A 13,382-nucleotide genomic window follows, 5' to 3' on the forward strand; every position below is an offset into this window, starting at 1 on the left:
ATGTTGGGTTGTAACCAATATATTGGGTGGCTTGTAGGATCTTAGTTCCCCGACCAGGGATCGAACCCTGGGCCCTGGCAGTGAGAGTGCTGAGTCCTAACCACTGGACCGCCAGGGAAGTCCCAGTGTACATTGTTTTTAACAGGACCCCCTCCATCCCGACTTATACATGTTTCCGATAGAATTTTTTTAACTTTTTTATTTTGAAATAATTATAGACTTTTCTCAGGGAGTTGTAAAGATTGCACAGAGAGGTCCTGAGTTTACTTCATCCAGCTCTCCCCAGTGGTTACCTCTTAATGTAACTATAATACAATATCACACGAGGATTTTGGCGTTGGTGCAGTGTGTGTTCAGTTCTTGTTCATCTCATCATGTGTGTAAATTTGCTTAACCAGCACTGCAGTCAAGAGACAGAACTGCCCCATCACTACAGGGCGTCTTTCATGCTTGCCCTTCTGTGGTCACATCCACCTCTCCTTCCCATCGTCCTTAACTTCTGCCAACTGTGAATTTGTTCTCTGTCTTTATAATTTTGTAATTTAAAAATGTTGTATAAATAGAATCAGGCATCGGGTGACCTTTTGAGGTTGGCTTTTTTCATTCTGTACAGTGCCCTTGAGACCCATTCAGGTTGTGTGTATCAGTCAGTAGTTGGTTCCTTCCTTTTATTGCTGAGTAGTATTTCGTCATATGGGTGTGTTCCACAGTTTAACCATTTACTTTTGAGGGAAATTTCGGTTGTTTCCAGTATTTAGCGATTACAAACCTGGTATGAGCAATTGTGCACAGATTTTTAAATCAAAAGTGTTTTAAAAACCCCTAGAGATAAATACTAGTAACATTAAGTTTTTCTCCCTGTGATAGGCACCTGGATTTTAAATATTAATCGAGGGGCTCCCCTGGTGGCGCAGTGGTTGGGAGTCCGCCTGCCGATGCAGGGGACACGGGTCGTGCCCCAGTCCAGGAAGATCCCACATGCCGCGGAGCGACTAGGCCTGTGAGCCATGGCCGCTGAGCCTGTGCTCCGCAACAGCAGAGGCCCCAACAGTGAGAGGCCCGCATGCTGCAAAAACAAACAAACAAAATTAATCTAAAATGTTAGGTTTCAGTGTGTAGATTTCTTTACCTTATTATCTTTGTTTTATGCCTCAAACATAATTTCCTTATTGGCCATGACAATCCATTCCATTGTGACATTATGGACCATGTATAAATGGGAGGGGACTATTTTTCTTGCAGTATAACCAAAGTTAAATGTTTCTAAAGCATCCTGATTCCCTTTAATGACTCTTTAAAGACAGTGTTGTCTAAAACTAAATCTTATGTCAGATTCCCCCCCCCCATCTTTTGGATAGAAATCCATGAGATTTGTAGCTATCTAGCAAAGTAATTCTATTTCTCCTAAAATTTAAGGCTGACTTACAGTAAATAGCTTTTTGACATTTCTTTAATGAACAAAACTACTCAATATTATTAATGAGAGGGCATTTTCTCTTGGGTATGGGAGCAGAATTTTTGTTTTTTAATACTTATTTATTTGCTTATTTGGTTGCACCGGGTCTTAGTTGCAGCTCATGGGCTCCTTAGTTGTGGCTGGCAGGCTCCTTTAGTTGCAGCTCGCCGGCTCCTTAGTTGTGGCATGCGAACTCTTAGTTGCAGCATGCATGTGGGATCTAGTTCCCTGACCAGGGATCAAACCTGGGCCCCCTGCATTGGGAGCGTGGAGTCCTAACTACTGCGTCACCAGGGAAGTCCCGAGAGTAGAATTTTTGAAAAGCATCCATAATGGTGTTGATTTTTTACTTACTTATTTTTACACATATAATTGAAGTCTAGGGCTTTTTTGCAGTTATAGACACACCAAGTGTAAGTTACGGAACTGATCCAGGAGGAGAGAGCTTGGTGAGGGAGAAACGGCACTAATGGCGAGCATGGTCTGCGAGGTGGCGGGGTGGGGAGGTGAGTGCAGGAAGGTCGAGTGGAGCTTAGGGGTGATGGCTTCCATTTTCTCTGCGGGGCATGAGGTGTGATCATAAGTTGAAAGTGAGAGTTGGAGGAAAGAGGAGTATGAAGTGAACTCTTCAGGGAATGGAGAAAGTGAGTTTATTAGAAGTAAAATAGGGCTTTATTTTTTCTAGGCATTACCAGTTTGGCAGTTTGAGATTATGAAAGTAAATCAGTTAGCTTGCTTGTGATTTCCCAAATTCCCGAATGCCCTACACTCACTTGTTCATCTGTTCATGTATGGGCGCAGAGGAAGCAGGTGGCGGGGTCTCCAGGAAAGGTGGAGAGAGTTAATTGAAGGCATCTATAAGTAAGGAGTAATTGTGGATGTTGGGACTGTGGCATTTCAGCTTGACATGGAAGGAAAGTGTATGTGTGTATTTCATGGAAAATTAAAACTTAGTGATGTCAGTGTACTGAAAGCTTTTCAGGTGGTAGAGGCAAAGAGATGTGGCAGTGAGGGTATGTGAGCCTCTGTGAGGTGGGAAAATGAGAGGGTGTGGTGGTCTGAGCGCTTTGATCAAAATACAGATTTGGCCAAATGGATGGCTGAGGCTGGAGTGTGGAGCACTGGAGATGAGGTCATTAAAGAGCAGAATGCCCAGGCTATTGTGTGTCTTTTGCACTTCTCAGTTGCCACTGACAGTGGCAGTTGTTAGGGATAAAGGAAGACGGTTCTATTCCAGTTGCTAATGAGGGGGGACTGGCAGGAGTAGCCGGATAGCAAGTCCTTTAGAAAACAGAGTTAGGAGCAGGGATGTGGTGGTGACGCTGGGAGACCCCCACCTCCTCTACTTGTGCGTAGGCTAGCAGAGAAGTGATGGCAGCTGTCTTGGAATGGGACTCCATTCAGAAAGGCCAGAAGGTGAAGACTTTGAGAAGATAGCAGAGCAGTAGGAGCTCCACAGTGGGAGCAGAGTGGGCAGAGATGAGTCAGCCTTAGGGAGATGCAGAGCACATTGAGGGTGAGGACCCTGGTGCAAGGGTTCCTGGGAGGCTAGGCGTCTGGTAGTGACCGGAGTGTGTAGGGACGCAGGCCGGTCGTCCTGGCACACTCTGAGGTGAGCATGGGCAGCCACTGCTGCTGTGTCATCCCAGGTGTTTCTCCCCACGTACATTTCTTGAGGTTTAGCTTCTGGGCTGGAAGTGACTGAGGGGCTAATGAGGTAGGTAGAGTGGGAATTTACTAAAGCCAGACACAGTGGGATGATGCTCATAGGAGCCATGATGTGTTTAAAGTTGCACAGATGTTTCTCTAATTAACGGTTCTTTAAAAATAGGAACAGCTTTTAGATTGTAAAGGTGAAGATGGATGGAATAAACTTTTCGACTTGATTCAGTCAGAACTTTATGCAAGACCTGATGATGTGCACATGAACATCCGACTAGTAGAGCTGTATCGCTCAAACAATAGACTGAAGGATGCTGTGGCCCACTGCCACCAGGCAGAGAGAAACATAGTCTTGCGTTCAAGTTTAGAGTGGAATTCCTGTGTTGTACAGACCCTTAAGGTAGGTAAAAACTGTTGGGTCTCACACTTCTTGATGGACAGTTACCATATATCCCTTTGTATTTAAGCGCTGCCTTCCAAGACCTAAATTTCTTTCATTTATGTAAAGCAGCTGTGAAATGAGATTTTTGCTACCATGATTTCAATTTATAATGGGTGGATTGGAGAAATAAATATGAGAAATATGTTTATATATTTTTTGGTGTTTTTATAGGCTGATTTAAAATCGACATGGTTTTACAGCATAGGAATGGGCAAAGGAATTTGTAGGCATAAAGCACTCAGTTTTGTAACACATGATAAAGTTTTGTAACTTGGAGTTCTTTTTGCAAAATAGGAATATCTGGAATCTTCACAGTGTTTGGAGTCTGATAAAAGTAACTGGCGAGCAACCAATCAGGACTTACTTCTAGCCTATGCTAACCTTATGCTTCTCACGCTGTCCACGAGAGATGTGCACGAGAGCAGGGAATTGTTGGAGAGGTATGTTGACCTACAGAGAGAGTACTTCGGTGTCAGCTACAGATTTTCTGTTTGTGGTAATTCTGTTCATTGGTCTAAACATCTTAATGGCATTATTTTTTCTGTAATATATCCAAAGGTAATAGTTAACATAATGAACTACTTAGAATGAACTACTTATCTTTTGTGGGGATATTGTAATTGGTTTTGTGTGACTTTGATTTCTAGAGAACTGTATTACTGCTTAGGCTTTATTAAATTATATTTAAATATTTAGTTTTGGCATACTTAGTAAAGAGTTGAGCCTGAAAATGAATGTTCTAACTGCTGTTCCATATTTTGTTTCAAAAAAAATGATACAATCTTGATTGAAAATCAGAGAATAAACTTCTTGTCAGATATTCTAGTATAAGCTGTTAACGTGACTGATATTTCAGAAAGCAATGTTTTAGCTTAGCAACAAGATAACTAAAATATAATACATGGTTTTTCTGTTTTCCACGTTTTAATTTTGAGGACCAGTATCTCCACTTGATTAAAATAAATTCCGCTGAACAGAAACATCACTTGGATTTGTGTGTTAGTTTAGAGCAGGGGTTGACTAGAGCTTGTGGGCCAAACAAGGCTTACAGCCTGATTGTATGAATAAAGTTTTCCTGGCCACAGCCATGCTCGTTGTTATGTGTTATCTATGGCTGCTTACACACTGCAGTGGTAGAGCTGAGCACTTGTGACAGAGGTGGTGTGCCTGCAAAGCCACATTAGTATGTGGCCCTTTATAGGAAAAGTTGGACATTCCCTGGTTTATTACACTCTCCATTTGTCTGAAAAGTAATTCTTTTCACTGAAGTGTAGAGTTAGTTTTCCTGAGGAAGTACTTAGTGTCTTAACATGGGTAGGGTAAGGGAGTATCCAAAAAAAACTAAATTGAACTTTTAGGTCATTTTAGAAAATATTTAGGTTTTTATGTTTTTTTGATTTTGGTGTGGTTATATACTTAAAAACTTGGTTACATGAGGAAATAAAGGAGAAAGAGACAATTTTTTAGTAGTACTAAAAAATAATTTTAACTTCATGGATCCCTAGGAGGGGTGTTAAGACCCTCTAGGGCAGTGGTCCCCAACCCTTTTGGCACCAGGGACTGGGGGTGGGGCGGGGGGATTCAAAAGCATTAATACATAGATTACAAATAATAGTGAGAAATATAATTTATTTATCTCTAGTTATGTGTATAGTAAGAAGAGCAGTTATGGTATTGATAATGCACATATTTTAGTTATTATAATTTGAAAATGGCATGTTTAATTTGAGAAATTTCAACTTTGAATTAAATAACAAAACCATATGATGGAGAAGATGTTTTGGAATAAGACATTCTGGAGGTTAAGCTTGAAGTATAGGAAGTGTGTGGAATAACAATAAGCGCTAGATGATTTATAATTCATAAAACAATATGGATTATTAAGAGTTAGAATGTGGAAGATGAAGCTTGAAATAGTTTTATTTTATTTTGAATTAAATAATGAAACTGATTATTTACAATGCAGTAGTTTAATGTGTGTTTAATACTTTAATATTATAGTTTTGATAGTGCTCTTCAGTCTGTGAAATCTTGTGTGGGTGGAAATGATGAACTCTCAGCTACTTTCTTCGAAGTGAGAGGACATTTCTACATGCATGCTGGTTCTCTGCTTTTGAAGATGGGTCAGCATAGTGACGTGCAGTGGCGAGCGCTCTCTGAGCTGGCTGCGTTGTGCTATCTCATAGCCTTTCAGGTAATCCACTCCCAGTTTTGCATGCAGTTGACATTTCAGTGAGACTTTGTTGTATTTCACATGGAGGTGTGTCCTGGTCCGTAATGAAAATATGGGTAAATATGTAAAATTAAAATGAAATAGTTACTTTGATGGGTGAAGAGTAACAAGATTTATACAGTACTGGTGAGGCTGGTGAAACAGGTACATTGATGCATTGCTGGTGGCAGTTGGCATTGCTATGGCTTTTTGGAAGATCAATTTGAAGAATTTGATCTTTTTACTTTGCCATTTCTGGGAACCTGTAGTATGGAAATAGTCTCAAGTATGGATAAAACTTGATTCAAAAAGATAGGCATAACTTGGACGAAAAACTAAGTAAGTAAATTTTGGGGTATGGTTGCGTAAGCTATGATCGAAGAATGTGTTTACCACCCGCATTTCAACATGTTAATTGAAAACATGCGTATGTGATATGTATACAACATTAATAGTATATTTAATGTATAGCAGTATACTTACTTATCTTTGGAAACATGAAACTTCTTTATACATAGAACATGACATGAAGAAAATATGCCAAAATATTAACCATTATTTTTAGATGATGAGATGCTGGCTCTTTTCCCTTCCCTAATTAATTTTTGCAGTTTTAATGTTTTCTTTAGTGAGCTTCTAGTAATTCTGAAGTGAAAAGAAATGAGCAGTCTTCCAAAAAATGAATTAAGCCCAGCTTGTAAAAATTATTGTTAGCTTTGGAGAATAATCTTTTGCCTGAGAGAAAGAAAAAGGGGTTCACTATAGAATTACTTTTAGAGAATGTTCCTCCTTCTAGTTCATATTACCTAGATCTTTTAAAAACCTGTTGATATGTGGTCCACAGTGCTATGGTGTGCTCAGTGGAAGCATTTTGGTTCATAAGGAATATATTTTAGTGAAAATTAGTGAAGTTAATGAAGTTTGCTAATTTATATAAGCACTAAAAGGTACTTATGATTAATATTTTTATAGAATCCTCAAGTAGCTGACAGTTCTCTTACTTTTAATGGAAATTAAAATGTATTAAATTTTTAAAAAATGTGTATTTTTAAGTTAACACACAGTCAACCATCCTAAACATTGGCCTTTTTAAAATTGAAGCATAGTTGATGTACAGTATTGAGTAAGTTACAGGTATATAATATAGTGAGTCACCATTTTTAAAGATTATACTCCATTTATAGTTATTGTAAAATATTGGCTGTATTCCCTGTGTTGTACAGTATATCCTTGTAGCTTATTTTATACATAATAGTTTGCACCTCTAAACTCCCCACCAATACCTTGCCCCTCCCTCCTTCCCTCTCCCCACTGGTAACCACTAGTTTGTTTTATATATCTGTGAGTCTGTTTCTTTTTTATTGTATTCATTAGTTTATTGTATTAAACTTTGACCTTTTTAAATAGTAAAAACTAAATCTCCCTCTTAATTGATTGCGTGAGGCTAACTTTTTTAATGGTAGGGTTTTCAGACCCATGCTTAGGGGACTGCTGTAGTTCTAGTGAGTCCAGGTAGTCCCCCACTTACGATTGTCAGACTTATAGATTTTCAACTTTACAACGGTGTGAAAGTGCTGCACATTCAGTAGAAACTGTACTTTGAATGTTGATCTTTTCCTGGGCTGGCGATACGTGGTACATACTCTCCTGTGACGCTGGGCAGTGGCAGCAGGCTGCACCCCCCATCTGTCACACAACCATGAAGACTTACAGCCATCTGTACCCAGACAGGAACAGTCCTGCTTTTCATTTTTAGTACAGTATTCAGTCACATGAGATATTGAGCACTTTACAATAAATGGGCTTTTTGCGTTAGATGAGTTTGCCCGACTGTAGGCTGATGTAAGTGCTCTGAGCACGTTGAAGGTAGGTCAGGTGTATTAAATACATTTCAACTTAGGATATTTTCAACTTACGGGTTTATTGGGGCATAACCCCATCCTAAGTTGAAGATCTGCGTGTCTGTGTTTCAGCTAGTTAAGCAAATTCTCTCTTGAAACCTTTTTTTGGCCGCACTGTGCAGCTTGCGGGATCTTGGTTCCCTGTCCAGGGATTGAACTGGGGTCCTCGGCAGTGAAAGCGCCGAGTCCTAACCACTGGACTGCCAGGGAATTCCCTCTTTTGAAACCTTTTAATTAAGATGAGGAAATGTTGATTTGAGATGATGTGACTGAGTACATTCATAACTAATTTACTAGTCCCAAATGATAGTGGTTGAGTAGTTCTGGAAAAGGTGCCAGTGTTATGAATTGAGGTCAGTTTGAAAGCAAAAAGAATTATGTCACATTTTGTTTCTTATTTTCTGTGGTCTTCAACATCTATCTATAGATGACTAAGTTTGGCTTCATGCTTAAAAAACTTCTGGGTAAAAGCATAGGTCAAACTAATGTTTCTAAAATTCAAAATCAGAAGTTTTTAGGTTCATAAGTAATATATTTATTTTGAAAAATTATCTTTGGAAAGGTGGTTATATTCACATGGTTTCATATTGTAGTGGCATGTAAGAATATACAGTGAAAACTCCTTCCTGTGTCTGTTCCTTAGTCATTTACTTCTCTTCCCTGGAGGAACTAATGTCATTAGTTTCTTATGACTTCTTCAAGAAATGTTTTATGCACACACACTCTTAGAAAATACAGAAAGAAGAAATTCTGTACATTCTATTTATTTTGCTTTATTTCCATGAAATATATCTTGGTGATATTTCCATATCAGCCCAGAAAACATAGCATGAGTACAGCACCCTCATTTGTTCTGACGTTTGCATGTTATTTCATTCTATGGATGTACCATAGATTGGGTTTCTTTAAACCAGTGCCCTAAAACCAAGATACCAGGTTTTACTTTTTTGTTATGCTTCTTCAAAATAATTCTGCAACGAGTAATTTATGCCATTTCACATGTGAAAATTTGCGGGTGGAATAAATTCTTGAGAGAAGAATGGCAGGATCAAAGTGTATCTATGCATTTATAAGTTTTAGAGCTATTGCCAAATTTCTAGCCTCACAGAGGTTGTATCAGATACTCCCACTACCAATTTAAGAAAGTCATTAGAGGTTTAACAGCATTTAGACACCCACCATCCATATAGTTAAGTTTTAGGATATCTCCAGTAAGTGTTCGTTTTCTGGAAGTGAACATTTTCAGTGATGGACATTTGCTGCTTTTCAAGATAGCCTGTTGCGTTTTTGGATAATTTGGTTCTTGGTGCTTCCTTATATGGAGTAAAAATATTTCTCAAGCTGCTACCCATTGGTGGTGGTTTTTCCTTTTAGTGCTATTAAAAAGTCTAGCCCTTCTTTTACAAGATACTTTTCCTAATATCTGAACGCAGCTGTCGTCTTTTCACCATTCTGTTTATTCATAATTGTTCCAGCTCTTCTTCATAGGATATGGCTTGGAGCCCTTTTACTCTCTTGGTTGTCCCAGTTATCCCAGTGGTATCTCAGATTATTCTCTGGAAATGTGCTGTCCACAGTGTGGCATTTCCAAGTATGGGCCCCCCAGCGCCAGATCATGGAGAGCTGTCATCTCTTCCACTGCTCTCATTCTGTTTATGCAGGGTAGAAAAGGTCTCTAACCAAGTACTCCCCAGCTGTAACTTGAATGTGCTTTTAGTAGAAAGTAATTTCTCAGAAGTGCTCTTCGTAGGCATCTTTTATAGATTATCTAAATTTCTTGGTTCCGAGTGTTTTGCAGTTAGATTTCCAACTCTGTTTAACATTGGCTAACTGTTCATTCTTTATCGAAAAAGTACAGTGTAATAGAAAGGAACATCTTACTATTAAAAATGTGAGTATCACTAAATTAAGATTTTTGATTCTAAAATGATCAGGTTCCAAGACCAAAGATTAAATTTATAAAAGGAGAAGCTGGACAAAATCTACTGGAAATGATGGCCTGTGATCGTCTGAGCCAATCAGGTAATAGTAATGTTTAACTGATTTTATTTTAAAAAGAAAAGAAAATTTCTGTTTGGGCACATCTTATGATAGTATCTTCTCTCTGTCCAGGAGATAATTTGTCATAATCATTTGTTTCTCTTTGCCATATTGGATAAGGGAGCGAGATACAGAAAGAATGATAAGAAATTGTATATTCTTTAAAAGGAACAAATATTGTTTGCTCCCGGGTAGAGAAACTGCTTACCCCCCTCCCCCCCCCTTAATCTAGCTGCTAGAGCCTCCATCCAGAATATTTTTTTTTAATTAATTTATTTATTTTTTTGCGGTACACGGGCCTCTCACTGTTGTTGGCCTCTCCTGTTGCGGAGCACAGGCTCCGGAAGCGCAGGCTCAGTGGCCATGGCTCACAGGCCTAGCCGCTCCGCAGCATGTAGGATCTTCCTGGACCGGGGCACGAACCCACGTCCCCTGCATCGGCAGGCGGACTCTCAACCACTGCGCCACCAGGGAAGCTCTTTTTTTCCTTTTTTAAAAAAAATTTTTTTTTATGTTTGTTTTATTTTTTGCTTTCTCTAGTTGTGGCAGGCGGGGGCTACCCTTCGTCGTGGTGCATGGGCTTCTCATTGCGGTGGCTTCTCTTGTTGCGGAGCATGGGCTCTAGGCGCATGGGCTTCAGGAGTTGCAGCACACGGTCTCAGTAGTTGTGGCATGCGGGCCCTAGAGCGCGTGGGCTTCAGTAGTTGTGGCACACAGGCTTAGTTGCTCCGCGTCATGTGGGATCTTCCCAGACCTGGGATCGAACCCTCGTCCCCTGCGTTGGCAGGCGGATTCTCAGCCACTGCGCCACCAGGGAAGTCCCTCCATCCAGAATATTTTAAAGCACTTCCTAAACTAAGAATAAGTTACTCATCAGTTGCTTAAGACATTACTATGGGGGATATAAAGATGAAAAAGTTCTGGATCTCTCTCTTAAGGAACTGACATCATAGTAACAGAGATAGAAGGTATATATTCACATTCTGTTAGGCTCTTGGAATTTTTAGATTTATTCCCAGTTTTGACTATTTGGGATGGATCCTAAAGGTCTGTTACAGACTATCTGGCTTTGTTAAGGCAGAAACTTGCAGGTGTTCACGCAGGCAGTGAATCAAGCAGTGAACTGAAGACTCCATGGGGAAATGTTTTTGTAAGAAGCAGTTTTCATTTTAGGATATTTTCATCCCCTCATAAAGAAACCTTGTACCTGTTAGCAGTCACTCCTTATTCCTCCAGACCCCCTCGTCCTAGGCAACCACTAATTTTCTGCCTCTTTATATCTCTCTGTTATGGACAGTTCATATAAATTGAATCATACAAAATGTGGTCTTTGGGTAACTGTCTTCTTTCACTTAGCATAGTGTTTTCAAGGTGCATCCATGTTGTAATGTGACCTAGAACTTCATCCAAGGAGCGTTTTTAAAATAGATTCTTCACCCCAAATCTGTGGAATCAGAATCTCTGGGAGTGGGGCCTGGAAATAAAAAAAGAAAATTTTTAAGCTTTTTAAAGGATGATTCTGACCAGCCAGGTTTAGAAGTTAGGTTTATCAGGTCAGAAAATTTGAGCTTGGTCCTGTTCTCCTGTGGCCACTTGAATTCCACACTTTTCCATCTAAAATGGAAATCCTTTTGGTATTTTTCGCACACATTTTTTTCTTTCCTTTTATTCTAGTACGTAGATACAGATACTGTTACACTGTAGTCTATTCATTTTTCACATCAGCACCCTTTTGGGTCCAGCTGTGGTTGTTGGGCTGGAGGGCTGGGTCTGAGATAGTCATGTTATTTCCCCTTAGGGTATGTGAATGAAACTATTGAGAGAGATGAATAAAAACAATCTATTTTTTAAATGATGGAAATAATTTGTTTTTCAGGGCATATGCTGCTAAACTTAAGTCGTGACAAGCAAGACTTTTTAAAAGAGGTTGTAGAATCCTTTGCCAATGAAAGTGGGCAGTCTGCTGTATATGATGCTCTGTTTTCTAGTCAGTCACCTAAGGATAGATCTTTCCTTGGTAGCGATGATATTGGAAACCTTGATGTACAAGCACCAGATCCTGAGGATTTGGCTCGATATGATGTTGGTAAGTTGTATCTTTCTAAGGAAACATTTTGCATTTTAATCCTTTTATACTAGGAGACAAATAATAGCAACAAGGGGAATAAATTGCCCATAATCTCATTACCCAGAAATAATGACTTAATATTTTCCTATATTCCTTGCAAGTTTTTTGAAGGGTTGGGGTAGTATGAGGGGTTGGGGTAGCTGTAGTGGTGGCATATGTTTTTCTTGTAAATAGTTGTTTATACTGTACACATGATTAGTTTCATGAACTAATCCTGTCTCTCTAACTATCACTTTTAGTGGCAATATGATCTTTTTAGTGAAGTAGCCATAATTTGTTTGCCACTTTTTATTGTTGGGTATTGAAGATGTTTCCAGTTTTTTCACTTATATTAAAATGCTGATGAAAACTTTACTATAAAGTGCCTCCATTTCAGTTATCCCGTAGAGATTCCTAAAAACAGAATTACTGGGATAAAGTGGATGAGCGTGTTTAAGTCTCTTGCAAATTGCCATATTACAAGAAAACTTGTGCCTATTTATGCTTTCCGAAGCCCATAACTTTTTTAGTATTGAATTTCTTGTAGAGGAAAAGATCTATTTATTATCCTAATGGACTAATGTAGTGGTATCCCATTGTTTTAATATTTCTTCACTGAAAGGAAAATTGTTGTTTCAAGATTGCTTACTGGTGGCTATTCTTTATTTTACCTCTGTCAGTAGATTTTGTTCTATTGAGTTCTAGTGAGGCTCTTTTTTCTTCTTAGATGGACTTCAAAAGAACGTTTTCCATTATAACTGTCTTTATTAAAGTTCCTAGATGGAGTTTGAATACTTCTAATAAGAACATAAGACTTTGCTTATCATAGATTTCCCCTGTGCTCTGATATAGAAAAGCAGTTATAAAATTAAGGTACATTTATTATGAGTCAGTTGTTTATGTTGGCAAAACTGATGGGACGCAAAGATTTCCAAAACCTCAAGCCAATTTTTTTTTGTATTTCAGGTGCCATTCGAGCACATAATGGTAGTCTTCAGCACCTCACCTGGCTTGGCTTACAGTGGAGTTCATTGCCTGCCTTACCTGCGATTCGAAAATGGCTAAAACAGCTTTTTCATCATTTGCCCCAGGAAACCTCAAGACTTGAAACAAATGCACCTGAATCAATATGTATTTTAGATCTTGAAGTAAGCAGAGATTTTAACAACTTAAACATTATGAGTATTGTTTGATTTTTTTTCTACTTAAATTGATTTTTCTTTAAATAAAAACAGGTATTTCTACTTGGAGTAATATATACCAGCCACTTACAATTAAAGGAGAAGTGTAATTCTCACTACAGCTTCTATCAGCCTCTGTGCTTGCCACTTCCTGTGTGTAAACAGCTTTGCACAGAAAGACAGAAATCTTGGTGGGATGCAGTTTGTAATCTAATCCACAGAAAAGCAATGTAAGTAGTCAAATAAGAATACTCCTTTGACTTATTGCCTAGGGACTTTAATTCTCATGTGAAGTTTTAATTTTTAATTATCATGTGATGATTTACATACGTGTAAGTGTTGAACTGCATGTTTATAAATCAATTTTATTAAATACAACTT

At 38.8% G+C, this 13,382-nt stretch overlaps 1 protein-coding gene across 2 annotated transcripts in view; it reads left to right on the forward strand.

Moving 5' to 3' along the window:
• RGPD4 (RANBP2 like and GRIP domain containing 4) overlaps positions 1-13,382 on the forward strand; it is a 53,762-nt gene that overhangs the window by 7,813 nt on the left and 32,567 nt on the right. For both annotated transcript variants that reach the window (XM_082851923.1, XM_082851925.1), the window contains exons 5-11: positions 3,288-3,518; positions 3,855-4,000; positions 5,562-5,754; positions 9,608-9,695; positions 11,590-11,799; positions 12,787-12,968; positions 13,056-13,231. In XM_082851923.1, the coding sequence (XP_082708049.1) occupies positions 3,288-3,518; positions 3,855-4,000; positions 5,562-5,754; positions 9,608-9,695; positions 11,590-11,799; positions 12,787-12,968; positions 13,056-13,231 (1,226 nt within the window). The remainder of the gene's footprint in view (positions 1-3,287; positions 3,519-3,854; positions 4,001-5,561; positions 5,755-9,607; positions 9,696-11,589; positions 11,800-12,786; positions 12,969-13,055; positions 13,232-13,382) is intronic.

This window comes from Leucopleurus acutus, assembly GCF_964270905.1.
Source record: "Leucopleurus acutus genome assembly, chromosome: 12".
In the NCBI taxonomy this organism is placed as follows: domain Eukaryota; kingdom Metazoa; phylum Chordata; class Mammalia; order Artiodactyla; family Delphinidae; genus Leucopleurus; species Leucopleurus acutus.